The sequence below is a fragment of the Microtus pennsylvanicus genome, chromosome 9, assembly GCF_037038515.1.
Source record: "Microtus pennsylvanicus isolate mMicPen1 chromosome 9, mMicPen1.hap1, whole genome shotgun sequence".
Classification (NCBI taxonomy): Eukaryota; Metazoa; Chordata; class Mammalia; order Rodentia; family Cricetidae; genus Microtus; species Microtus pennsylvanicus.
The window spans coordinates 106846517-106874453 of NC_134587.1; the positions used below are offsets into that span (position 1 = coordinate 106846517).

General features: G+C 44.2%; 2 protein-coding genes across 4 annotated transcripts in view; both read left to right on the forward strand.

The window, feature by feature from the left end:
• The first annotated feature begins 994 nt into the window (after positions 1-994).
• Positions 995-16877, forward strand: LOC142857881 (uncharacterized). 3 transcript variants are annotated; one of them, XM_075986955.1, is made up of 4 exons: positions 1162-1559; positions 3574-3614; positions 5323-5449; positions 5655-16877. In XM_075986955.1, exons 3-4 carry the CDS (start codon positions 5416-5418, stop codon positions 7187-7189), a joined length of 1569 nt encoding a protein of 522 aa, XP_075843070.1. In that variant the 5' UTR covers positions 1162-1559; positions 3574-3614; positions 5323-5415; the 3' UTR covers positions 7190-16877. The 3 variants fall into 3 exon arrangements, with proteins under 3 accessions (XP_075843069.1, XP_075843070.1, XP_075843071.1); XM_075986954.1 differs by lacking the exons at positions 1162-1559; positions 3574-3614 and adding an exon at positions 995-1107; XM_075986956.1 differs by lacking the exon at positions 1162-1559 and having other exon boundaries at positions 3568-3614.
• The window catches only part of LOC142857882 (cytochrome P450 4F3), a 48485-nt gene continuing 21595 nt past the window's right edge, over positions 1048-27937 (forward strand). The window contains exon 1 of the mRNA XM_075986957.1: positions 1048-1107. Coding sequence (XP_075843072.1) covers positions 1105-1107 — 3 coding nt within the window. The 5' untranslated portion in view covers positions 1048-1104. The remainder of the gene's footprint in view (positions 1108-27937) is intronic.

Sequence of the window (27937 nt, forward strand, 5' to 3'; positions counted from 1 at the left end):
ATATTTGTAGTAGGAGAAGCAGGCTGTGTCCTGCCACCTGGCTAACTTAATCCTTAAAATAACCACACAGAAATTGTATTAATTAAATTACTGCTTGGCCCATTAGTTCTAGCCTCTTAATGGCTAACTCTCACATCTTGATTCAACCCATTTCTAATAATTTGTGTAACACCATGAGGTCGTGGCTTACTGGTGGTCCTTGGACTTCCCACAGGGCAGGGAACCCTGATTGCTCTTTGGGCTGACGAGGGAGGGGGGCTTGACTGGGGGAGGGGGAGGGAAATGGGAGGCGGAAATCTTTAATAAAGACAGAAATCTTTAATAAATAAATAAATAAACACAAACAAACTAGTAATTTCTTTTCCAAAGTGGGAGAGGTGCAGAGTGTAGAAAAGCAGCAGGTGGCCGTTGGGCAAAGTCAGAGGCAAATTCTGCACAGAAGCAGTTACATCCAAGGTCAGCTGGTTTCCACGGAGAGAAGACTGGGCTGAGAACGACTGTGGCTGGAACGCGGGATTTGGTTCCAGCTTGTCGGGTTGGCATCCCTTATTCTGTCACAAAGGCTCAGTGTATGAATCAAGAGCACCAGTGAGACTTTCCTCATCCGCCCTAGTACTGTCCTAGTAGCTCAGGGAGTCCCGGACTGTTCAACAGCACGGTGTGACACTGACCCCCGAGTAACCATGAGGACAGCTGAAGCGGCCAGTGTGAGCTGTCCTACCGGGATCCCGTGAGCGAAACGGAAGACCGTCACTCGCCATCTTTCTTTCTGGTGCCGCCATAGTTGAGGCCCTGTCCTGTTAGTTTATGGAGTTTAAAGCTGTTAAGCTATTTTTTTTCTTTCATGACCTCCACACCAAGAAAGAGAGTCAGGTCGTAGTTGTCCAGCGATTCGGATTTAAAAAGTGGCGACCGATGCGACTTGCTTGATCAGGAGCGCCGGAGAACGGTGTGGAAGTTCCTCGTCCGCCATCTTTCTTCCTGGCACCACCCTCGCCGCGCCGTCCGGTCCGCTGAGGGCGTCCCGGGTCGCTGGACCTCAGCGGATGGACGAGCGCTGCAGCCGGGAGCCGCGTGAGGCCGCAGGAGGCCCGGAGCGCAGCCATGGTGAGCGCCCGGGTGCGGGGCGGGCGGCCGCTCAGGTCGCGGGGACCGCGGCGGAGCCTCTGCAGCTGCGCGCGGGCTCCCCGAGGACGCGGTGGCCGGGTTCGGGCCGCGGCGGGGCGACGCGCGCCCGCTTTGTTTCCCTGCCTTTCCGGTTCATGGGAAACCGTTTCTAAAATCCACGATTTTGTCCCCATCCGATGACTGTCGGTTGCGATCCTTCAGTTCCCAGGTCCAACCCACACTGCCGAGTTTACCGGACCGGGCGACCCCCGGGTCCTCTGAGAAACACGGAATGGAGACGTGTGGCCGTCTGTGATGCGCTGGGACTATTTCTGAGTTTTCTGCGCTTCCATTGGACCTTGCGTGTTTATGCAGTATTCTGTAGGGTTCTGTTCAGTTCTGTTCCGTTTTCTTTCGTTTGTTCTCTCACCTGCAGTGTGTTTTGAAGTCAGGTAATAGGAAACATGGAGCCTTGGGGATTGTTTCTGAACCCGGGTTTGGTGGCACACGCCTTTAATCGCAGCACTCGGAATGCAAAGGCGGGCGGTTTGTCTTGGACATTTTAGTTTGTCTATTCATGACTTCCTGACAATGTGTCTCTGGGAGATAGTTCATTATCCACTAGGAGAAAATGTATTGGGCATTACCTGTTGATTTTGTACCCTCCTGCCTTCCTAAATAGTTTATAACCTCAAAAAGTCTTTTTGGTGTTTTGTTGTTTGTTTGGTTGGTTGTTTGTTTGGTTGGTTGGTTGGTTGGTTGGTTGGTTTTTTTGAGACAGGGTTTCTCTGGTCCTGGAACTAGCTCTTGTATACCAGGCTTTAGACAAGACTGGCCTCGAACTCACAGAGATCTGCCTGCCTCTGCCTCGCAAGTGCTTTTTTAAAGACATGCATTTATTTTATTTATTTGAGTGCTCTATCTGCATGGATGACTTTTATGCCAGAAGAGGGCATCAGATCCCACTAGAGATAGTTGTGAACCACCATGTATGTGGTTGCTGGAAATTGAACTCCGGACCTCTGGAAGAGCAGCCAGTACTCTTAACCTCTAAAACATCTCTCCAGGGCCTGTTGTAATCTTTTGATCTGTTCGAGGTTTTGTTGGATATGTTGCTTTTTACACAGAGAATATAACTGTGTACCCCAGGCCGGGCGGTGGTGGCGCACGCCTTTAATCCCAGCACTCGGGAGGCAGAGGCAGGCGGATCTCTGTGAGTTCGAGACCAGCCTGGTCTACAGAGCTAGTTCCAGGACAGGCTCCAAAGCCACAGAGAAACCCTGTCTCGAAACACCAAAAAAAAAAATAATAATAATAACTGTGTACCTCAGCTGGCCTGGAACTCTAAATCCTGCTGTCTTAGCCTCCCATGTACTGTGATTCCTGGTGTATACTATAGTACCTGGTTATGGTTTTCTGTGTATTGAAACAGGAATAGTTTCACTTTCTTTCTGATTCATATACTGTTATTGCTTTTAGTTGCATAATTGCTCTGGCTAATTTAGTACTATATTCAAGAAGAGTCACGAGTAGTAACCTAGTAATTCTTTCTGATCGTTGAGAAAATGCTGTCTGTTTTTTCCCTTAGTTAGCATGTTGTTACTAGTCATGTGTTTGTCATGAAAACCTTTATTAGCTTAATGTATGCTTCTCGTTTCTACTAGATTCTGAGCTTTGAGCATGATGTGGAATAGAACATTATCAAAGGCTCTCTTGCTTCTATGTCTATTAGCTTTTTAATTCTTGATTTTGTATGGCAATCTACTTCTGCATATCTAAAGGAAACTTTACACATCGAAAGATACTTGACTATGATTTGTCAAAACACTTGACTGTCATCATTCCCATTTCAGTGTATAATTTGATTCTTTACGGGAAAGGGAAATGTGTGCATGTTTCCAAGTCAATATTAATTTGTCCTGGAATGTATTAAGTTGATTTCTGCCATTAATGTGTGTACTGGCTCATTTTATGTGAGCTTAATACCAGCTACAGTCATTTGGGAAGTGGGACCCTCAACTGAGAAAATACCTCCATCATGTTGGCCTGTGGGCAAGCCTGTGCTACATTTTCTTGATTGATACAGGAGGACCCATATTACTGAAATTTTTGAGGATTTATTATATGCATTCAATGTATTTTTATCATATTTACTTTCGCTTCTCCTAACTCCAGATTTATCCCCAGTCCCTACCTCTTCCCGATTCCCTGTCCGGCTTAGCCTCTCTTTCAACATTACATTATATTTGGTAAAGGTTTCTTTTCATCTATTTGTATTATCATATATTCATTCTACAAAACAATTAGCTTTATTTCCTAGAATAGTTTCACAACTACAGGTCTTACAAGTCCCCAGCACATGGTGTGTGCATCATGTATAAATTTTTAGGTGAGAACTAGGGATCAAAATTAGGTCTTTATGCTAATCTGTCTTCTTGGCCCTGGGTTTCTTAATATTTTTTCCAGATTAAACATTTTGAAAGTTGACAGTTTTCATCTGATACAATGTAAGAAAGCATTTCACAGTATATTTAGGTTGGGGGGGTATTATTTTTGTTAGTTTGGTTAGTTGCTTTGAGTGTGTGTGTGTGTCTGTGTGTTTGGATTTGCTAATACTTTATCACCTAATATGTGATGTGTTTTGGAAAATATTCCATCTGATGCTGAGAAGAATGTGTGTTCTGCAGTTTTTGATGGACTGTTCTGTAAATGCTGTTAAGTGCATTTGATCTATGGTGCAGTTTAACGCTGAAGTTCCTTGGTTGATTTTTCTTCTGGGTGACCTATTTGTGCTATCAGGGTATTGACACCACAAGCTGTTATTTTGTCTAAACCCTTTTGCCCAGTGCTGTTTGTCTATAAGATACTCAGTTCATATATATTTACATGGGACATTCTTTATGGACTTCCTCTTTACTTATGTATAGGGATCTTCTGATAAAAGAAATTCTGGGTTAGTAGTCAACTGGATAAAGATGTGTTGAGAAATAATTATATTTTCTAAATATATCTGTCAGTAAGCCTGTTCTAACAATGCCATTCCCCTCGTTTCTATTTCTCTTAGCCTTTTTGAGGAAAAACTAAAGTCTTTTCACATTATCATAGTAGATCATCCTTCATAGGGCTTTCAAACTATTTGATTGCCAATAAGATGTCAAGTACAAGACTTCTCAAGTTTTCTTTGTGCAAACAAAGATGTGCAGCTTCTTAAGGAAGAAGTTGAGAGATGAAGTGTTTGTTCTGTATTATCCGTCAAACCAGCTCCTTGGGAACTAATCCTCCAGAGCATATTATCATTCTGATCAAGTAGGATCCTTCTGATAAGCATGTCAGAAGCTTGCGGACATTTAGAGGGACAATGGGAGCTAAATAAGTAGTCCATTGCTGTCTCAAACTAGAACAGTGAGCCCCTTTCCACAGGTAGGCTAGTGAGGTCCATCCAAAATGCCAGTACCCAGACCCCAGGGAAAGTTGAAAATGTATCTTTTTTATATGTATGCTTACAGATGTTTACACAAGTACACATGCACATGTGTATACTTATGCATGCGGACGTTAGAGAACAGCCTTGGGTTATTCCTTGGAAATGACCTTTTGAGAAAGGACCTTCTTTTGCCTGGAGCTTACCAAGTGTAGGAGACTGCCTGGCCAGTATGCACCAGGGAGCCCCCTGTATTCATCTGGAATCTCCAGTGCTGTGTTCCACCATGTCCAGCAATTTTATGTTACTTGTGGGGGTTCAAACTCAGGCCCTCATGCTTGAGGGTCAAGCACTGTTCCAAGCCCTGTTCTAAGAATAGTCTCCATATAGCTGGTGTTAACTCTATTATGGATACTTACTAGTGGGATATGTTTTTAAGACAGAGCCTCACTATGTAAGGCTGACCTCAAGGAGACCTGCCTGCCTTTGCCTTCCAAGTGCTGGGAATAAGGCATGTACTGCTATGCCTGGCCTAGTAGAATTTTTTTTTTTATGAGAGGTGTAAAGAACCATTAAACAGACTTTCTGGATGACCAAACAGCATACCAGGCATCTGCTTTTCCTTTATAATATAGTTTCAGCGTAGCATTGGAATGATACTGTTAGAGTGTGGGCATTGACCAGAACGCTGATGAGCACTACCTGGGTTTAACAGTTAGACAGTACACCATTCTGTAAACACTGTGCACATGAGCAGAGTGCTCCAGTATGTCTCACCCCTCCTCATTTCTCAGGGGTCTGTATCGTTCGAGGATGTGGCTGTGAACTTCACCTCAGAGGAGTGGGCTTTACTGAATTCTTCCCAAAAGAAGCTGCACAGAGATGTGATGCAGGAAACCTTCAGGAACCTGGCTGCCGTAGGTAAGGTGGAAATCATTGCCTCATTTAGACCACGAGAATCAGATCAGTGTTTGCTGATCAGTGCAGCTCCATGTTTCATACAGAAACAGAAATTCTGATGAATAAACCAGTCATGGTCATGTTGTATCGGGAGCCTACTTAGAATCTAATACTTTCCTATAGTGCTGGATTAACTCAAAGTGATTTTTCTGGGTCTCCATTCCAGCAAAAAGGCAGGAAGATCAGACCCTTGAAGAGGATGATGAAAATTTAAGGAAAATTCTTCCCACTGAAGTTCAGACTGGATACAGTCTATGTGAGAATCAAAAATATGCCGAGAAACCAGGCTCTTACAAGGACTGTGGGAATGTCTATAGTCCTCCGCAGTGCTTTGTGGAACATCTAAAGACTCACACAGAAGAGGAAAGTTACGAATGTAAGCAAACTGAGGACGGTTTTAGTGGACACCGTGATGTTCATGACCCTGAAGGAATGCATGCTAAAGAAAAACTTTGTGTTTTAAAGCAGAGTAGGAAAGATTGTTTGACTCTTGCTGGTATCCAACAGCATGTAACATATGATGGACATGGGCCATATATATGTAAAGTATGTGGTAAAGCCTTTCACTCTTCGTGTTCTTTCTTGACACACGAAAGAACACATACTGGAGACCAGCTTTATACATGTAAGCAGTGTGGTAAGACCTTCACTTATTCCAGTGGCCTTCGCCGCCATGAAAGGACCCATAGTGGAGAGAAACCCTATAAATGCAAGCAATTTCTGAAAGTCTTTCCTTCTTTGAGTAAGGTTGAGGGTCATGAACAGACTCATAATGGAGTAGAATACATATGTAATCAATGTGGGGTAGCCTTCAGTGATCACAGTTCCCTTCAATGCCATGAAAAGATTCACAATTTGGAGAAACCCTATGTATACAAGCAATGTGGAAAAGCTTTCACTTGTTCTAGTGCCTTGCGAAGACATGAACGAATTCATACTGGGGTGAAACCCTATGAATGTAAGGTATGTGGGAAAGCCTTCATTGATTGCAGTTCTCTTCAATGTCATGAAAGGATTCATAGTGGAGAGAAACCTTATGTGTGTAAGCTGTGTGGAAAAGCGTTCAGTCGCCAAGGTTCTCTTAAATGCCATGAAAGGATTCATAGTGGAGAGAAGCCCTATGCATGCAAGCAATGTGGGAAGAACTTCATGCATCACAATGCTCTTAGATACCACGAACAGATTCACAGTGGAGAGAAATCCTATGGGTGCAAGCAATGTGGGAAAGCCTTTGTGTTGAGCAGCGCATTGAAAAAACATGAACGAATTCACAGCGGATTGAAACCTTGTTTGTGCAGGGTGTGCGGAAAAGCCTTCACGTTTCATAGTTCCCTTCATTGCCATGAAAGGACTCACACCGGAGAGAAACCCTATGTATGTAAACAGTGTGGGAAAGCATTTATGTATCACAGTTCTCTCCGTTGCCATGAAAATATTCACAGTGCAGAGAAACCCTATGTGTGTAAGCTGTGTGGGACAGCCTTCACTTTTCACAGTTCACTTCAGCGCCATGAGAGAATTCACAGGGGAGAGAAACCCTATGTATGTAAGTTCTGTGGGAAAGCCTTCACTGATCACAGTTCCCTTCGATGCCATGAGAGAATTCACACTGGAGAGAAACCCTATGAATGTAAACAGTGTGGAAAATCCTACAGTACTCATGGTTCTCTTCGATACCATGAAAGGATGCACTGTGTGTAAACTACATTGGAAGACGTTCTCCTCTTTGAATAGGTTTTAATCTCATTAACTAAAAAACAAAATATATGGTTATAAGCAATGTGAATAAGCCTTAACATGTTCTGGTTCGCTTCAAAAAACATGAGTGCAGACACATTGGAGAGTATCTCTAAATATGGAACAAAGGGAGCTCCTTTATTGCCAGCTTTTTCTAGCAAGCATTATGGCTTAACGAATTTAACCTGTATTAATGTAAAGATGTGGGATTATCTCCACTTGCCTCTGTTCAGTTTCAAAAAAAAAAAAACCACTAAGGGGATGGGGAGATGGCTCAGTCTATATAGTTCCAGCGACAGAAGTGTGGGTCCTGAGTTTAAATCCTCACTACCCATATAAAAGCCAGACGTGGTGGCACATGCCTGCAATCCCAGTGCAAGGGAGGCAGAGACAGAATATCCCTGAGCTTGCTGGTTATCTAGTCTCAAATCTGTTCAGGTTCAGTGAGAGATCTTTCAAAAAGTAAAGTGGAGAATGATTAAGGAAGACTTCCAACATTAACATCAACCTCTAGCCTCCCCTTGCAAGTATAATGTGAGCCACACACATGAACACTCATCCTCACATGAATGCGCACCACACACACACAAAGAACACAGTGATCAGAAGAAATCTATAAGTCTTCACTTGGCCAGCACATACACAATCAAAACCTTGTAAGTAGAATCGTCATTTGTAGCATGTGTCAGAGGCTGATGTAGAAGGATTCTATTAACAGAACTAATGTGAAGAGCCTAGCATAAAATAATGGATGGACTGCTTTAGAAATTGCACACTTCAAAGGAAATGTTGTAATGTTTATGAATGTTTGTCAATGGCACATTCTTAGGTGGATCTAAATTATGTGCTTCTAATTTTATTCTTGAAAGTAAATGTTTAAGTGAAGTTATTGCTAGGATTTACCCAGGTCCATATATTTAATCTGTAATTTCAGTATTGGTAATTCACTTAATAACTTTTTCTCCTTTTAATTTAAAATGTTGAAATGTCCTTTTAATATGTGAGCAGTTTTAATTTTTTTTAGTTTTAAAATAATTTTGTCCAATGAACCTGTAAAAAACATTTAATTTGGGCTGGGAAAATGACTCAGTGGATGAGCATCAGGACCTAGGTCAGATCCCTGGTACTCATGTAACAAGCCAGATATGGCCAAACATACCTGTGTCCCTAGTACTGAAAGTAGAGAGTAATGCAGGAAGGACTTGCTAACCAACCAGTCTAGGTGAGAAACGAGCTCCAAGGTTAGTGCAAGACCATGTCTCAAGCAATAGGCAGAGAATGGTAGGAGAGAATAGTTGGTGTCCTCTTCCATACAGACAAGTTTGGTACTCACAAATATGAAAAGTTATTAATACTTGGGATTTTCCTACGAGGCTTTTGTCATAGGTCATGTATATAAATTCAGAACAAATGACTTTAAAGTGGATTTAGCTATTTTTCATTTTTAATATTTTCTCCAAATAAGATTTCTGTACATATTTTATATTTTGACTGTTTTCAACAGTGTATACATTGATATGTGTTATCTTTTTCATATATGGACAGTATATCTGCAAAAAAAATCATAAAAGAGATCAATTTCACAATTTTTCAATTTTTTTCCTTTCATGTTAGAATCATTATTGTCAAAATATGGTGAAATTTTCTTGTATAGTAAAATCCTACTAACTAATGCTCTTTTCCTACATAAATTTTTCATATTTATGTTATAGCTTTTTATCATAATTTCCCCTCACTTCTCTTACCAGAAGATGCTTCCCACTGGCTGAAGTGTGCTCTGGCCAGAGATTACCAGGACCACAGCTTTAGTCACATGGAATGTAATGGATTCCAGAATAAGTCTATCTACACACCGTATCTGACTTGTTCATCAGAAAGTCATGTTCTTTTTTATTTTAAGTTTAGTATTTTGTGCACGTGCAGTGTATGTAAGAATTGTGAGTGTGGTGGGAACATTGGTGTATGTGGGTGTTTGTGTGTGTGCACCTTTGGAGACCAGAGGAGGATATTATCCTTCTGTATTACTCTTTGTGAGTGTGGTGGGAACATTGGTGTATGCGGGTGTTTGTGTGTGTGCACCTTTGGAGACCAGAGGAGGATATTATCCTTCTGTATTACTCTTTGTGAGTGTGGTGGGAACATTGGTGTATGCGGGTGTTTGTGTGTGTGCACCTTTGGAGACCAGAGGAGGATATTGTCCTTCTGTATTACTCTTTGTGAGTGTGGTGGGAACATTGGTGTATGCGGGTGTTTGTGTGTGTGCACCTTTGGAGACCAGAGGAGGATATTATCCTTCTGTATTACTCTTTGTGAGTGTGGTGGGAACATTGGTGTATGCGGGTGTTTGTGCCTGTGAACCTTTGGAGATCAGAGGAGGATATTGTCCTTCTGTATTACTCTTTGCCTTCCTCCCTTGAGACCAAGTTGCTCCCTGAACGACGAGCTAGGCTAATAGTCATCCCCTAGTTCTGTTTCTCTAGAGAACCCTGGCTAATGCACCAAGAAAGCAGTATGTTAGGTAAATTGCCAGAGTAGAAACCTAGGAAGGGGCATGAACAGTCCAGTATTGCGGTTTACTCTCACTGCACACAAGTTACACCTTTCACAGTAATTTTCAGACATTTCTTTGACAACTTTATAAAGTAGGAACATAGAAATGAGCACAGGTCATGTCGATGAATGTAAGAACATACTACTTGCCAATGGAAGTGAGACATTTTTGTGAGACAAGGGAATTGGTGAACCAGGGTTGAAACTGACTCAGTTATAAAGAAAGGTAGGTATTAGCAGGTGACATCATACTAAAATACATGTCAGTCTCCATGGAAACTTGCCGTGTAAAGAAGCTCTCACTGTTGGCCTAATGTGTCAGCCTGTGTCCTTGGTTCTGGCACACATAAACACAGGAGCTGGTGATAATCTTGTTCCGTGTTTTAGCAAATATGATAGCAGCTAGTCAACCTCTAATACTACAGTCGTTCACGCTGTTCCTGAGTGTAAACACGGTACTGTTTATGTATGGAAATCATCTTCCGTGGGGAGATGGCACAGTGAGAGGGAGTGCTCACTGTACATCTGTCTAGTGGTGCAAGCCAGCTTGCTCTATAGACCTCACGTCTCCAGCTTCCAAGGCTGTGATTACAACCAGGCCACAGAGGTCTCCATAAGTTATGAACTGATTGGCCCATTAGCTCGGGCTTCGTATTAGCTCTTATAACATATATTAACCCATTATCCTTATCTACGTTAGCCACATGGCTCGGTACCTTTTTCAGCAGGGTAGATCACATCTTGCTTCTTCTGTGTTCTGGGCAGGACTGGGAGGAATGGGCTTCCTTCTTCCCAGAATTCTCCTGTTCTCATTGTGCCACCTCTACTTCCTGTCTGATTGTCTCGCCTATACTTCCTGCTTGGCTACCAACCAATCAGCGTTTATTTAAAACATAATTGGCAGGTATAAAATTGTTCTACCGTACCACCTATCCAGCATTTCCTGGGTCTCAGGGGACCTAAACTGGCAAGCAATTAACTGCTGAGCCATCTGCCCAGACAAACATTTGGATTCTTTAGTATGCTAGGGGCCGGGCGGTGTTGGCGCACGCCTTTAATCTCAGCACTTGGGAGGCAGAGGCAGGCTGATCTCTGGGATTTCGAGGCCAGCCTGATCTACAAGAGCTAGTTCCAGGACAGGCACCAAAGCTATACAGAAACCCTGTCTCGAAAAACCAAAAAAAAAAAAAAATAGTATGCTAGGGGTGCTTTCTGGAATGACTGGATTCTTGGAGTTTCCAGCAGAAAAATGTCCATCCATATGGTCCAGACATCAGATCCCACACACCTGGAAACAGTGATACCCTTGCATTTACTCTGGTCGCAAGCACTAAAGCAGAGACACATCTAACATGAAGTGCCTTCAAGCATTCCTACAGGTCAAGGAAGAATTCCCAATGTCTTCAATGTTAAATACAAAAGGGGAGCAGCAGATATAGAAGGGAGGTATCACATAAATACCTCCAGGAATGTGTTCTATCAGGATAAAGGGCCTCAGGCAAGGATTGGGCCTTGGTTGGAGAGAGCATTAGAAAGGAATAGTATATCATGTTCGGGGTGGGAGGAGTCTTCAGAAAAAAAAACGTGAATAAAGGAAACTATGGCTTCTCTATCCTGTTGGGATAGCAGTAAACCCTACACCATGTTTTTCCATTTGAGATAGCCTACTGGCAAGGAATATGGAAGGGCCAGGTAATGGGTAGGGCCATAAATTAAAGGCTATGAAAACCACAGCACAGAGCAGCTTCTTAACACTGTGTCACAGAGGGAGCACTGCTTGGGAGTTGCCACACCAGCTCCAGTGTTGTCTGTGTGACATGACTTATGTCATTAGGCCGGACGGGAGCAACATGTCCCTCGGGGTTAGGCTTCCTGGCAGAGTGTTCAACCCCTGGCCTCATATCAGGCTATGGGTCTGTATAGTCTCTTTTATGACTATGTTTTTTCTCATGTATTAATCGAGCAATATCTCTTGGGAGATGGCTGATAGACGGGGAGGGACTTGATGTCCCAGAGGAACATGACGACAATAGAAAGATAGAAATGGAGCCAACAGTATCGAGTCAGGAAATTAATGACCTACTTACGAATTTAAGTAATAGCCAATCATGGAACATTTCCACAAAAGATCCACCCATAATCAGGGCCTTGTGAAGGTGGTCTGGAGGCAAAATGAAACTTTTGGGGACATTCTCAATGGATTGCAATAGGAGGAACTGTTTGTGAAAACCTAGATATATTTGATTGTAGTAGGAGAAGCAGGCTGCATCCTGCCTGCTGGCTAGCTTAACCCCCGAAATAACCACACAGAAATTGTATTAATTAAATTACTGCCTGGCTCATTAGTTCTAGCCTCTTATTGGCTAACTCTCACATCTTGATTCAACCCATTTCTAATAATCTGTATATCACCATGAGGTCGTGGATTACCGGGAAAGTTTCAGCATGTCTGACCAGGTAGCTCCATGGTGGCTCTCTCTTCCTGCCTTCTTTCTCCCAGAATTCAGTTCTGTCTCCCTGCCTACATAAGTTCTGCCCTATCAAAAGCTAAGGCAGTTTCTTTATTTAACCAATGAAAGCAACACAAATGCAGAAGAACCTCCTACACTACTTAATAGTGAAACCATAAAAGTCCAGGCACTTATTGGGAATGAACACTCAGATAGAAAGAGTCCATTGGTAATTCCCGCTACTATGATGTACGGTAGAAAGCATTATTTAATTCAAGGAAGGTAGTAGCCTCTTCCAAAAAAAAAAAATGAAACAACTCTGGTTGGTTTTTTGTTTTTTGTTTTATTGAAGCAGCATTTCTCTGTGTTGCCCTGGCCCAGGCTGGCCTAGAACTCAAGAAATCCATTTGCCTTTGCCTCCTAGTACTGAGATTAAAGGTGTGAGCCACCACCACCTAACAAATTGCGCTTTTTAAAAGAAAGAAAGGGATTTGAGCAGCCAGGCATGGCGTTTGCACACTGGTCCACCAGCACGGGGATCTGGAGGCCTGCCCCCATCATATGGCCTTCCAGTACCTTCATAAATTTTTATTTAGCTGCATGCCTTGATGTTGTAAAACGCTAAATTGTGTGGCTTTAAACCTTTCCTCCTGGGTCTCCAGCGTTTTGGGGGACTCTGCAGGACCTTCAGGCATTACCCCAACTCTGGATCTGAGCTTCAAGGAGGCTGTGCGGATTGGAAGTGGCACCGCGCCCCCTAGCGGCCACGGTGAGAAGCACGGTACAGAGCACAGATGCTTCAACCACAGCTCCTGCTTCCTGGTCCCTCCCTTCCCTCCCTTCCCTCCCTCCCTTCACCCCTTCCTCCCTCCTTCATTCCTTCTTCCGTTCTCTCTCCTTCCTCCATCTTCTCTCCTCTTTCTTTTCCCAGATCTTCCTCCCCTTTTCGTGCGTAGAGGATGAACCCAGGACCCATAACAAGCCAGGCAAGCACTTTTCTCCTGAACCACACACACAACTACAACTTCCAAATTCGTTGAGATTTTGCGGAGTCGCGGCTCAAGGCAGACGGTCAGTGTGTACATCTCACTGTGTAAGCCTGCTGGCTTGGCAGGACTATTCTCCTGCCTTAGCCTCCTTGGTCGTGGGACAGGGTTGCTTGATTATACTTTTGGGCTTTATCCTGTTGTAGATAGGCTCTAGATATGCAGGTCAGAATGGCTGAGGACTCTCCGTACTCCTGCCTCCTGCCTCCTCAGGGCTTGGATAGATGGTGAGGACCATCGCTTCCAGTCTTAATGTCCAGAGTTAATGTTCTCTTTTTCTGTCTGGTTGGGTCCATCTAGTTGCTATGTGCCTTATGAGGTTTGCATTCTTTTTAAAAAGATTTATTTATTGATTTAGTATGTATAGTGTTCTGCCTGCATGTCAGAAGATAGCACCAGATCTCATTATAGATGGTTGTGAGCCACTATGTAGTTGCTGGAAATTGAACTCAGGATTTCTGGAAGAATAGCCAGTACTCTTAACCTCTGAGCCATCTCTCCAGCCCCCCCTTTTTAAATGATTTATTTATTTTTATGTGCATTGATGTTTTCTCTATGTGAGAGTGTAGATCTCCTGGAGGTGGAGTTACAGGCAGATATGAGCTGCCATGAGGGTGTTGGGACTTAGTTTGCTTTCCACCATGACAAAGGCTGGGCAGTGGAGATGCACAACTTTAATCCCAGCACTCGGGAGGCAGAGGCAGGTTGATCTCTGTGAGTTTGAGGCCAACCTGGTCTACAGAGCTAGTTCCAGGACAGCTAGGGCTGTTACACAGAGAAACACTGCCTTTAACACCCCTCCCCAAAGGAAAAAAAACCCACTATGACAAAAAGGAACTTGGGGAGGAAAGGATTTGTTTGGTTACACATCCTGAATCACAGACCATTGAAGGAAGCCAAGGCAGGAACTCACTCAAGCAGGGCAGGAACCTGGAGGCAGGAGCTGAAGCAGAGACCATGAAGGGTGCTGCTTACTGCTTTGTTCCCCATGGCTTGCTCAGTCTGCTTTCTTATAGAACTCAGGACCACCAGCCCAGGACTGACCTTGTCCTTCCACATCAATCAAGAAAACGTGCCTCAGGCTTGTCCACAAGCTCATCCAGAGGCATTTTCTCAGCTGTGGTTCCCTCTTCTCAGATAACTCTAGCTAGGGTCAAGCTGAACAAAGTGACCAGGACACTGTGTGTCTTGTGGATGCTCATTTTTGAGGACACTGAGGACATAAGAACAAATATAGGGCTGGTGAGGGGACATGCTGGGCAGAGGCTTGCCATCTTGGTTTTGATCCCTGGGATCAACATGGCAGAACACCTGACTGTCGAACGTTGTTCTCTGACCACACACATACCAGCTAAATACATTACTAGTAATATACAAGTAATTTAACACAAACCTATTTAGTTTGACTGTTAAGATTTGCCAATGTGTACAAACACTCCACCACCACTGATGGTCAAGATACTTTGACATTTTCTAGGCATGGTGATTCAGACATGTTATTCCAGTTTTCTGGGAGGCTGAGGCAGAAGAATCACAAAACAGAGTGAATTCAAGGATAGGCCTTGTCCCAAAAGAAAAAGAAAAAAGTGAACTGGGGATGTAGCTCAGGGGTAGAGCCCCTGCCTAGAACCCCCAGTGAGTGACTGGGCGTGGCTCACAAATCAAGCCCCTGTCTAAACCACTAATAGCAGCACAGACACTTTCCACCTGAAATCCTGAGTTGCACAAGATTACTTAAGCCTTGGGTCTCCTGTCACTAATAACAGAAGCTTAAAAATGGCAGCATCACTGGGTAGTGGTGGCACATGTCTTTATCCCAGCACTCAGGAAGGAGAGGCCAGCCTGGTCTACAGAGTGATTTCCAGGACACCTAGGGCTACACAGAAATCCAACATGAAAAACAAACAAGGAAACAAATGGCAGCATCAATTAATGACAGAGCTGATAGCCCTGATGAGTTCTCATTCCCCCAGTCAGCTCTATCACTATCAAAACAGCAGAATAATTTGTATGTGGCCTAGCTAGCGAGGGTCACCCTGAGAGTCTTGAGAATCCACCACCCCAATTCCTTTAACCTGTTGTGCCTAACCTCCTGCCTTTTTATTATTAAAAAGAGATGGAAATGTAATGGTCTATCCTGTCCCTTTAAGAGATGAGCCACGCCTACTCCCTCTCCCCACCTGCTGAGGCAGGCACATCTTCCTTCTGAGCCCTTTCCATCTCTCTCCCAAAGAGGTAGCTGCTGCTATTGCTCATGTTCTCTCCCACTCTCTCTCTGCTTCTCTCTCTCTCTGTCTCTCTCTGTTTCTCTGTCTCTCTCTGTCTCTGTGTGTGTCTCTCTCTCTGCCTCTCTCTGTTCTTTCCCATTATCCCATTCTCCCCTTTCCCTTCCATATCCACTAAATAAATATCCAGCCTCACTCTGCATGGTGTGCCTATCCATCTCTGTCTATCACCCACCACACGTCTCCCTGCCTGGGACTTGCTGCTCTCAATCTCTTACCTACCATGTGGCTCCATACCTGAGATTCACTGCCCCTCATGGCCCTCACTGCAGGATTTTATTTAAACCATTACAGCCACTATCACTTATAGGTGGAATCTGGAGCAGCTGAATAAACAGAAAATTGGGTTGAATGTAGTAGATCATGCATATAACCTCAGTTCTCAGGAAGCTGAGGCAGGAGTCATGAGTTTGAGGCTCACCTGGGCTACAGTGTGAGACTGTGTCTCAGAGAACAGCAGCTGACAGCAACCAACCAACTATTAACTACAGGAGGACAAACCAAACCAAGCAATCAACCAGTCATAAGAACAACAAAACCTCAATTCAACCTACCAACCAATCAACTGATCAACCAAACTACTGACCAACCAACTAACAGATCAACCAACTACCAACCAATCAACTGATCAACCAACCTACTGACCGATCAACCAACCGATTAACCAACTACTAACCAGCCAACCACAACACTAAAGCCTCCATGGAGATGGAAAGGTGGCGCAGTGGTTAGAGCGCTGGCTGCTCTTGCAGAAGACCTGGTTTATTCCCAGCACCCACACGACACTCACAGCCATCTGTAACCTCAGTCCCAGGAGATCCAGTGCTCTCTTCTGGCCTCTGAGGGCACCAGGCACAACCATGACACACAGATAGAAATGCAGGAAAAACACTCATACACATGAAATGATGAAATGAAATAAACAAATCCTAAAAACAAAAACCAAACCCACAAAACACCCCCAAACTAACCAACTGGCTGACCTTCCTACTGTCCAACCAACCAAGTAACCAGCAATGAGAACAGAGCAGTAGATGGAACAGAGGTCACCTGAATAGGCAGATGCTGGCTAGCTGATTCTCTCAGCCACTCTGGGCTCTGGTACACAGCCTAGAAGGAGGACAATGTGTTAATTAAACTGCTTTAATGACCATGACTATATGTAAATCAGAAAGATGATTGTCTTAATATATACAACCTTATCTCTCAATTAAATATTAAAAGGATCAAATAAGCTAAAACCTGGGATTATTATTAAAACTTGAGCTTCCACAGTGGTGTCTGTCTTACCAAATCCCTGGACAATGTTCAATATTGAGGAAGGATGGAGAGGAAGGGGCAGTTACTGGGATGTGAAGTGGGAGGGGGTCTGGCTGAGAAGTCTGGCTGGAAGCAAGAACCTTGACACAGTTATCAGCTGCTTCTTTGCCTGCAGGAAACCTGCAGTTTTCCAGGAATCTCACCAGGAACTCCATCTACACATCCTCACTTCCCTGTGCAACCCCAGTGGCTCTGGTTTTATCAGATTATAGTTTCAGCCAAGGTGGCCTGGAGCCCTTATCAAGATGGTGGTGATGGGGGGGGGAGAAGTTTCCTAGCAACCCTCTGAGTTGGTGTTTGAGAGCCGCCAAACTGGCTTACACAGCGAGTGCTGGGAGCCTAACTGAGATTCCTGTGAGTTCTTCCCCACCTCATTTCTGTTCTGAGAGGTCCCCCCTTTTTTCTTAATCTTCATGGTTAAGAATAATGGCAGAAATATCTCTTAGTGAATTGTGTTTGGTGATGTTTTATTTATGTTTTAATAAATAAAGCTTACCTAACCATCAGAATGGCAAAACAAAGCCAATAGAGACCAGGCAGTGGTGGTACTCACCTTTAATCCCAGGATTTGGGAGAAGCAGACGGATCTCTGTATATTCAAGGCCACCCTGGGCTACACAAGATCAATGCTGAAACAAATCCAGGTAGTGATGGCTCACACCTTTAATCCCAGTACTAGGGAGTTTTGCGCCTTTAATCCCAGCACTAGAGGGAATATAAAATGGGAGGAGAGGTTTTCTGCTTAGTCTGTTTAGTCTGCGGTCACCCAGCCTTGGTAGAGGTAAGACTTTCTCTAGTGGCTTGGCTGCTTTGCTTTTCTGATTTTGGGGTTGAACCGTAATATCTGCCTCTATGTTTTTATTATTTGTGCTACAATTGTGGCTTTTGCAGAGAACCCACACCCATGCCAACCTGACTGCATTAATTCTTCTCTTAAGGAGCTTTCTATTTTTAAAAAGATAAATAATTATTATTGGTGTTGTGCATGCTGTGTACCCGTGTGCAGCCTTGCCTGTGTGGGTGAGGAGGTCTGAGCACAATGTCGAGCAGTCCGTTCTCTCCTTCCATAGATTGCCACAGGCTTGTCACGATGCCTTTACCCACTCAGCTTCCTGCTTGTCCCCTCTTTCTAATTTTTTTTTTTTGACGCAGGGTTTTCTGTGTAACATTCCTGGCTGTCCTGAAACTCACTTTGTAGACCAGGCTGGCCTTGAACTCATAAGAGATCCGCCTCCCAAGTGCTGTGATTAAAGGCATGTGCCATCACTGCCAAGCCTTTTTCTGTTTTTAAGAAGATCCCCAACTCAAATCCAAGTTCTGGTTTTGCCTAAGTAGAGGACTCTAAAAGGTGAAGAGAATGTAGGCTGGAGAGTGGGTCATTGATTAAGAGTATATATACTCCTCGGATGGCTCACAAATTTCTGTAACTCCAGCTCCAGGGAATCCGAAGAGGTGGATCTGTAGGGCCCAGCCATGACAGATCAATAGAGGCCCGAGTCTCAGTAGTTTACCCTAAGGCAACACCTGGTTCCCAGAAAGACCACAGACTGAGATCACCCAGGCACCAGCTAGGAATAGACCATCCAAAGGAAATTCCTAATAATCCTAATCATTGTAGACAAAATCACCAGCCAACACACACCCATTGCTTTTCACCAGGACACCCCTAGACAAATGTCAGCCAATCAGGGATCCTGAACCTTAGAAATCCTTTATCCCAACCTCTGGTATAAGAACCTCACCCCAGCTGAGCTCAAGATTCTCCAATCGTGCCAATGCTTTGGACACATGGAGAGTCTGAGTTCGAACTCGAATAAAGGCTCTTTGTTTTTTGCTTTTACATACAGGACTCTGTCTTCTAGTTGGCTTTGGGGGGATTCTGTGATCTGGGCACAGCAATGCCCTCTTTTAGCCTCTGCAGGCACTGCACACACACACACACACACACACACACACACACACCTCCCTCACAATCAGTTAATCAAAAATCTTTACAGAAAAGATGAAGGGGACTTCTGGCCAATGTGAGTGACTTGGGTTTGTGGCTCTGTCCCCTCCCTTCTGATGACAGAAAGACCCTTTAACATAGTTTGTTGACTCCTAGAGTTTGATGGGTGCAGGTAGGTAAGCAAATTACTTTCCAGTGGTAAGTAAATGTTGCAGTGGTAGGGGGAGCCTTGGTGCTTCAGTCCCCAGGGAGGGCCCATAACGGGCTTTGCCTGACAGATAAGTGGGTTCCAAGACACTTCGGAGTGGAGGGAACCAGTTCTCCTTGTGTATACTAGGAGACAGCTGCCTTGGACCAGGTGGGTGAGTCTCTGTCCTCACACTACAAGACGCTGTACCTGGGACGTTCTAATCTGCAGAGCAGCCAGAGACCCAGAGACAGCAGTTCCATCCCAGAGACCTCCCTTGTCTCAGTCCACAGCCAATTGCAAGTTCCCACATGGTCAATTCCTCTGTCCATCCTGCATGCACTGCCAGTGTCCGTCACAAGCACCTAAGCCTACCCATTCTCTTCTACTGTCAATCACAAGTCTCAGCCCACAGCATCCTCTTCTATTGTCAACACAAGTCTCAGCCCACAGCATCCTCTTCTGTCAATCACAAGTCTCAGCCCACAGCATCCTCTTCTGTCAATCACAAGTCTCAGCCTACAGCATCCACTTCAGCTGTCAATCATGGTACTCAAGACTGCTGCTTTGTGGCCAGCCACCAGACCCAGTGTCTTCCCTGTGCTCTGGCCGGGCTTCACGGTTCCCACAACCCTGTGGTTCTGTCTGTCTGTACTGGGAGGTGCAGAGCTCCTGGTCTCACTGTACACGGTACTCACAAAGTGAGTCAAGGGTCCTCACAGCCAGTTCTGGGCCAGGAAGGTGGGGGAAGGCGAGGGTTTCTAAGCCCCAAAGGGAAAAGAATTTCTACTTTCCATGGTGTGTATGCTTTGAGGAGAAAACTGTGGACCAGAGACTAGGGATAAATCAACACATGGTGTCACCGGAGACGCTGGAAGACCAGTGAGTGATGTGGGAAGACAGTAAGGAGGTTCTGCCTATCCCTGTGAGCTCAGCTGAGAGAAGGCCCTGGACTTAGCTGGTGCTAGCCCATCTATCTTGGGATCTCAGCAGATTATGTACCCCCTAGGATTCAGTTTACCCGAAGTTAGATGATGGTGAAAAGTCTCTTCCTCACTGACACTGAGGATCCAATAACTGCCCTCACTTTGTCTCGCTGTAAGGCCCAATTAACCTTGACTCATTTCTCGGTCTCCCAGGATGCTGGGGTTACAGGTATGACCCACCATACTTGGAGAAGGAGTTTACACTCTTGAATCAAGTTCTGAAGTATTATTTATATCATAAAAGAAATGTAAACATTCAAATAGTTGGTAGGGTGCAGCTCAGTAGATGAGGGCTTGCTTACCGTGCTGGAAGCCCGGGATCCCATCCCCAGCACCATAAAAAGATCAAGGATTTACTCCACAGCAAGTAACTGCAATAAAGATACGTTGGTTTGGGTTGGGGCGTTTCTGAACCTGGCACCACTGACATTTTAAGGTGGATGCAGGCTGGCAAGATGGCTCAGTGGGTAAAGGTGCTTGCCACCAAGTCTGAAGACCTGAGTTTGATCCTTGAACTAAGTCGAGCCCACTTCCCCAGGTGTACCCTTGCTCTCCTGCCTCAACAACACTGCTTTTAGCCTCTCTGTTTAATATTTCTCTCCGTGGGGAGATTGTTCATGAAGTAAAGGGCCTCACCTCCAAGCCTGAGGGTATGAGTTAGATACTCAGAACCGACTCCCAAAGTTGTCCTCTGACCTCCATGTATGCTGTGACTTTAAATAGACATGATACATAAAAATCCTTCCTGTTGCAGGACAGACACTGCCTCCCCATCCATGTCCCTGCTCCCAGCTCCCTTCCCTGGAGGACTCACCTGGAGCTGTCCTGGAGACACCCAGCTGATGGATACATGGTCACAGACAGTGGTCCAGGCTCAGTCTTGAGAAAGGAGTGTAGAGGTGGGCTCTGGTTTACCTCTGAGAGTTTAGACTTGAGAACAGGAGTTGAATTCAAGACTGCTGGCTTCCAGATGTTGGGTCCCTGCCTGTGAAGAACAGCTGGGGATGTCTCAATGACTTCCTGTTGTCTCCTGGAATGTTTGGGTGGCCCCACTGCTAATCTAGGAAAGTGCACCCCACAAGGGTCTGGAATCTCTTGCAGGTTGCTTTTGAATAGGATTTATTTTTTTTAACGTGTGTGTGTGTGTGTGTGTGTGTGTGTGTAGTACCTTTGGAGGCCAGAAGAGGGCGTTGAATTCCCTGGAGCTGGAGTTACAGGAAGTTGTGAGATGGCCTGATGTGGGTGTTGGGAACTGAACTCAGGTCCCCTGCAAAGAGCTGTAAATGCTCTTAACTTCTGAGCCATCTTTCCAGACCTTGTGATGTCATCTTTGTGTGTCAAAGGTTGCCTTAGAAAATTAGTGCTTCTCTCCAGCAAGCCCACCCCTGTGATAGGATGGTGGGGGTGGCCTGGGACGGTGCTTTCCTTTTATAACTTCCTCGTTGTTTGAAGCGTGTGTGTAGGTCAGAACACACCTTTCTGGGGTTAGTTCTCACCTTCCAGCTTTACATGGGTTCTGGAGATCCAACTCAGGTTGTTGGTTTTGTTGGGTAAACACTTTTACTTACTCAACACCCCTCCCCTACATCCCTGGGTTCCTCAGAAGAGTCCCTGCCTCAGGCCCAGGTCCAGGGTCTCTGCCAGTGAGCTACACCTCTGCTCTTTGGACTCACCACCGCTCCCCTGAGTCTCTGTTTCTTTCTCCCCTTTCCCTCTCTCTCACATAAATGATGGCGGGAGAAGGTGTGCCAAAGCCCACAGGTGTGGGTCAGACTATGACTTGCTGGGACCAGCTCTCTCCTTCCAACACAGGAGCCCTAGATACCAACCGCAGCCACAGGCCTGCACAGCGAGCCCCGTGACCCTGGAGCCTTCTTGATGCCCCCTCCCTTTTTTCCCTACTGTTTGAAACAGGATCTCAAAACTTTTCCAGGCTTGTTGAACTGCTTTCTGTGCCTCAGGCATTATTTAAACTAGCAATCCCCCTGCCTCAGTCCCTGAGCAGCTGGGATGGTAGTGCTGTGTCACCAGGCCTGGCGGTCACAGGTATCGTGAACTGACTTTAGAGATCTTTCCTTCCACATCTCTGCTGTTTGTTTAAGATCTGATGCTGAGGACGAGAGATGGAGAGGGGCCAGGATTGGCTGGCTCTTTGCCAGCAAAACCTTCATACATCTTCATCCCTGACAGCACCATTCATGGGAACCTTGCCTACTTCTCTTTTCTGAGACTCTCCTGTAATCCAGGCTGGCCCTGAATGACCACTGTGTAGCCAAGCTTGAGTTGGGACCTGGTCTTCCTGCCTCCATCTCCCAAGTGCTGGGACAAGCATCTATCCTTCTGATTTATATGGTGCTGGGGATGAACCCAGCGCTTGTGCATGCTAGGCAAGCACTTTGCCCACTGAGCTACCAGCGCTCTGGATACTAAGGTCCAAGTAAAGTTTTCTGAAACTACAGCTTTAAGTTCTTTGAAATTAGGGGGAGAATGAAGGTGTCCTTAAGTTAAAGCCAACCATAAAATGTGTTTTAAATGTTATTCTGGTGGGGCTGGAGAGACGGCTCAGGAGTTGAGAGCTTGTGTCAGTCTTGCAGAGGACCCGAGTTTAGTTCCCGGCACCCACAGTGGGCAGCATACAGACAGCTCTAGAGGATCCCATGCCTCAGTCCTCTGAGGACACCTGAGCTCACATGCACAGCCCTCCCACCACACACACATAATGAAAAATAATAAAAATTACTGGCAGCCTAAAGCAGTCTACAGAGGCAACAGTGGTTGCCTCGCCTTTGCCCCAGGGTACTTTGGGTCTGACTCCACAGCAGCTGTCCAGAGTTCATCTTCCCAACTCCTCGGTTTCAGTGGAAGCTCAGGGGTGGACTTATAAAAGGCATCTGGCTCACAGAGTGCAATTAAAGAAACTGAACAAGGGCCATAGCGATGGCTCCGTGGGGAAGGGCTTACTGCTCAGTCTGATGGTCTGAGTTCAGTCCCTGGGACCCCAAGGAGAGAACTGACTCTTGTGCAAGTTGTCCTTGACCTCCATGTGGGCACCGTGCATGTGCTTGCACACACGCGCAGACACACACGTCTGCAGCAGGAACAAATCAAATGAGACTCACTGAGGGCTCGCGTGCTCTGGTGGGAGCTGGGGATGAAGTCAATGCATCTTCTTACCTCGCAAATGCCTGCATACCCTCAAACCTGGCCCAATCATGAAATATGGACATCAACAGGTCCTTTCTAGTCTCACAGAGATACCCAGGAGTCCCAAAGTCCCTGTCCAGCTCCCTCAATGCCCAGGTCCATACACACCTGCCCACACTTTTTCTAGAATGTCTTCCTGACAGAACCTTTTCAGAGAACAGTCCTCTGCCGATATCACTTGCTTTGCTCTGAGGTGCCATTGAAAGTGCTCTCTGAAGACAGAGACCCTGGGGATGCAATTGCATCAGGACTCTTCTTTTTATCTCTTGGGTTTTTTGTTTAGATGGAAAATTAATAGCTCTGGGAGGTGTAGCCCTTGAGACTGGAATTTTTCCCGGAAGATTTTGGAAAATATTTTCAACTTTCCACTCTTGGAATCAGCTCAGTGATTGACTCAAAGCCAATTGTAGCTGAGAACTTAAAACTCTTTCCCATTTTCTTGTGGGAACAAGGGCTAGGAGAGCTGGTTCTTCTCTTTTCCTTCATTTTAGTATGGACACACGCACACACATCTAACTCCTAGGGACTGGGCTATGCTCAGTGGTAGAACACTTGCCTAGCGCATCCCACGCTCTGGGCCGCACTCTTGAGACACACATGCTCAAAGTTTAAAAATTCTGTTGACATTTACTGATTTGTGTGTGCAGGGGTGGTGTGCATGTATCACATCGTGTGTGGAAGTCAGAGGACCACCTCTGGGAGGCATTCCTTCCTTATACCACGTGTTTTAGTGATTGAGCTTGAGTTGCCAGCTTGGCAGCAAGAATGTTTACACTGTGAGCCATTCTGTTGACCTGTAGACAGATGTACACTAAAGGTATAATAAGGAGGAGTGAGCATATAAGATAATACAAAACCATTTACAACAGGAAATGAAAAATGATTACAGATCCATGAACTATACTGAACCTGCTACCAAAAACACCCCTACAAAATAAGAATCCCACAGTCATATGGGCTCCTTGTTGAATTAATTTATGGGAAAAGTGAGAAAAGTGAGACATGCTTAAGATTATCTTTAGTTTTCTATAGTGCTCTTTCTCTCTCTCTCTCTCTCTCTCTCTCTCTCTCTGTGTGTGTGTGTGTGTGTGTGTGTGTGTGTGTGTGTGTGTGTGTGTATGCAGTACCCATGGAGTTCAGAAGAAGGTGCTGGATCCCTTGGAACTGGCATTATAGGGGATTGTAAGCTGCTATGTGTGCTAGGGACTAAACTGGAGTTGCCTGCAAGAGCAACCAGTGCTCTTAACCACTGAGCCATATCTCTGCCCCCTTGGTTTAGTTTTGATAACATTTTTATCACTATATATTAATTACATGTAATAATGTGTTTTATGAGTGCAGCAGATGGAACCGGCCACCAAGAGAAGCATTGGCAGCGCAGCGGGAGGTCCAGGTCAGACTGCTGGGAGAAGCATCAGCAGTGCCTTCCAGAAATTACCTGACCACTGGAGCCTCAACCTCATCTCTGCCTGCACCTAGAGGAGTGACCATCTTAGCCTAGGGCCAGCAGGCACCTGGAGGAGTGATCACCAAAGGCTCTACCCTGCCTATACATGAAGGAACCCTCAATTCAGCCACAGTCTCCAACTTCACCGATTAGCAAAAAAGGGACTCCCCTGACACACAGGCTCTACTTCTTCCAATTGGAGGAAGAGTTAGGTAGACAACAGGGTAAGAATACACTCAACAATATAAAGAGCAATACAGCACCACCAGAAACTAGTGGTTTTATAATAGCAAGACCTGAACATCCCAATGTACATAGAGCAAAAGAAAATGACCTTAAAAATAACTTTATGAAGATGATTGAGTGTAACATGAGGGCCGGCTTGTTGGCATTTCTGTCCTGCCAAGTACCCCACAGCCAGCAAGTCCCAAAGAAAATCACACAGAGATCGCCATAAGTTATAAAACTGATTGGCTCATTAGCTCAGGCGACATAGTAGCTCTTGTAGCTTATATTAACCCATTGTTCTTATCTATGCTAGCAATATGGTTTGGTACCTTTCTCAGCAGGGCAGCTCACATCTTGCTTCTCGGTGGTCTGGGCTGGAATGGGAGTAATGGGCTTCATCCTTTCCAGCATTCTCCTGTTCTCATGGTCCACCTCTATTTCCTGCCTGGTTGACCCACCTAAACTTCCTGCCTTGCCAATCAGAGTTTTATTAACATACATGATTGACAAAATACAGACAATTCTCCCACACCAATTGAGGCCCTTAAAGAGGAAATGAACAATTCTCTAAAAGAAGTGGAGGAAAAAACAAACAAAAAAATTAGAAGAAATCAACAAATCCCTTAAAGAAAACCAAGAAAAGGCAATCAAACAGGTGAAAGAAATGGTTTAAGACTTGAAAACTGAAATAGAGGCAATAAAGAAAACATAAACCAAGGGAAACCTGGAATGGAAAATCTGGGTAAACAATCAGGAACTACAGATGCAAGCATAAACAACAGAATACAAGAGAGAACTGCAATAATCTCAGGAGTTAAAGATATGATAGAAGAAATAGATTCATCAGTCAAAGAAAATGTTTAATCCAATGAATTCTTAACACAAAATATCCAGGAAATCTCAGACACCATGAAAAGACCAAACCTTAGAATAATACAAATTGAAGAAGAAGAAGAACTCCAGCTCAAAAGCACAGAAAATATATGCAACACAATCACGGAAAAAAATTTTCTCAACCTAAGGAAGGACATGCCTATAAAAATACAAAAAGCTTACAGAACACCAAATAGACTGAATCAAAAAAAAAAGTTCCCTCACCACATAATAATCAAAACACTAAACATACAGAATAAAGAAAGAATATTAAGAGCTGCAAAGGAAAAAGGCCAAGTTACATATAAAGGCAGACCTATCAGGATTAAACCTGACTTCTCAATAAAAACATTGAAAGCCAGAAGGTCCTGGTCAGGCATTATGCAGACACTAAGAGACCACAGAATCCAGTCTGGACTACTATGTCCAAAAAAACTCTCAATCAACATTGATGGAGAAAACAAGATATTACATGAGAAAACTAGATTTAATCAATGCCTAGCCACAAATCCAACCCTACAGAAAGTACTAGGAGGAAAACTCCAACCCAAGGATGTTAGCTGTACCCATGAAAGCACAGGAAATAGACAATTCCACACCAGCAAATCCCAAAGAAGGGAAACACACAAACACTAAGACCAACAACAACAAAACCAAAAATAACCGGAACTAGCAAACACTGGTCATGAATATATATCTTAACATCAATGGATTCAATTTACCTATAAAAAGACACAGGCTAGGGCTGGAGAGATGGCTCAGTGGTTAAGAGCATTGCCTGCTCTTCCAAAGGTCCTGCGTTCAATTCCCAGCAACCACATGGTGGCTCACAACCATCTGTAATGAAGTCTGATGCCCTCTTCTGGCCTTCAGGCATACAAGCAGACAGAATATTGTATACATAATAAATAAATATTTTTAAAAAGACACAGGCTAACAGATTTGATACAAAAACAGAATCTGTTCTTTTGCTGTATACAAGAAACATACCTTAACTTCAAAGACAGACATTACCTCAGAGTAAAAGGTTGGGAAAAGATTTTCCGATCAGATGGATCTAAGAAACAAGCAGGTGTAGCTATCCTAATATCTTAACAAAATAGACTTCAAACTAAAGTCAATCAAAATAGATGAAGAAGGATATTTCATATTAGTAACAGGAAAATTTGTCAAGATGAAGTCTCAATTATGATCTTCTATGCCCCAAATACACAAGTACCATCATTTGTAAAAGAAGCATCACTAAAGCTTAAATCTCACATCAGGGCACACACACTAATAGTGGGAGACTTTGAAACCCCACTCTTACCAATGGACAGGTCTGCCAGACAGAAACCTAATAGTGAAATAAGAGAACTAAGAGATGGTATGACTCAAATGAAATTGACAGACATCTATAGAATATTCCACCCAAACACAAAAGAATATACCTTCTTCTCAGCAGCTCATGGATCCTTCTCTAAAATCAACCACTTACTCTGTAACAAAGCAAATCTCAACAGATACAAAAAAAATTGGATTGGCTCCCTGTGTCTTATTGGATCATCATGACTTAAAGTTAGAATTCACCAACAACACTAATTGCAGAAAGCCTACAACCTTGTGGAAATTGAGTTATGCTCAAGGGAATCACCACTGAGTCAAGGAGGAAATAAATAAAAAAAATTAAAGACTTCCTAAAATCCAATGAAAATGAGTGCATAACATACCCAAACTTATGGGGCACAATGAAAGCAGTGCTAAGAGAACAGTTCATAGCACTAAATGCCTACATAAAGAAGCTGGAAAAATCCCACACTAGTGAATTAACAGAACACCTGAAAGCTCTAGAACAAAAAGAAACAAACTCACTCAGAAGGACTAGATGACAGGAAATAATCAAATTGAGGGCTAAAATCAATAAAATAGAAACAAAGCAAACAATACAAAAAATCAATGAGGGAATAGTTGATTCTTCAAGAAAATCGACAAGATAGACAAACCTTTATCCAAACTAACCAAAGGCAGAGAAAGAATATCCAAATTAACAAAATCAGAAATGAAAGGAGGGACATAACAACAAACATGGAGACATGGAGGAAATCCAGAGAATCATCATGTCATGTTAAAAAATCTGTATCCACAACATTGGAAAACTTAAAGGAAATGGACAATTTTATGAATAGGTATAGTGTACTAAAATTAAATC

Coding starts and splice junctions, on each gene's coding strand:
- LOC142857881 (XM_075986954.1), top strand. Junction 5,450..5,654: donor CAGGAACCTGGCTGCCGTAG/GTAAGGTGGAAA, acceptor TCTCCATTCCAG/CAAAAAGGCAGGAAGATCAG.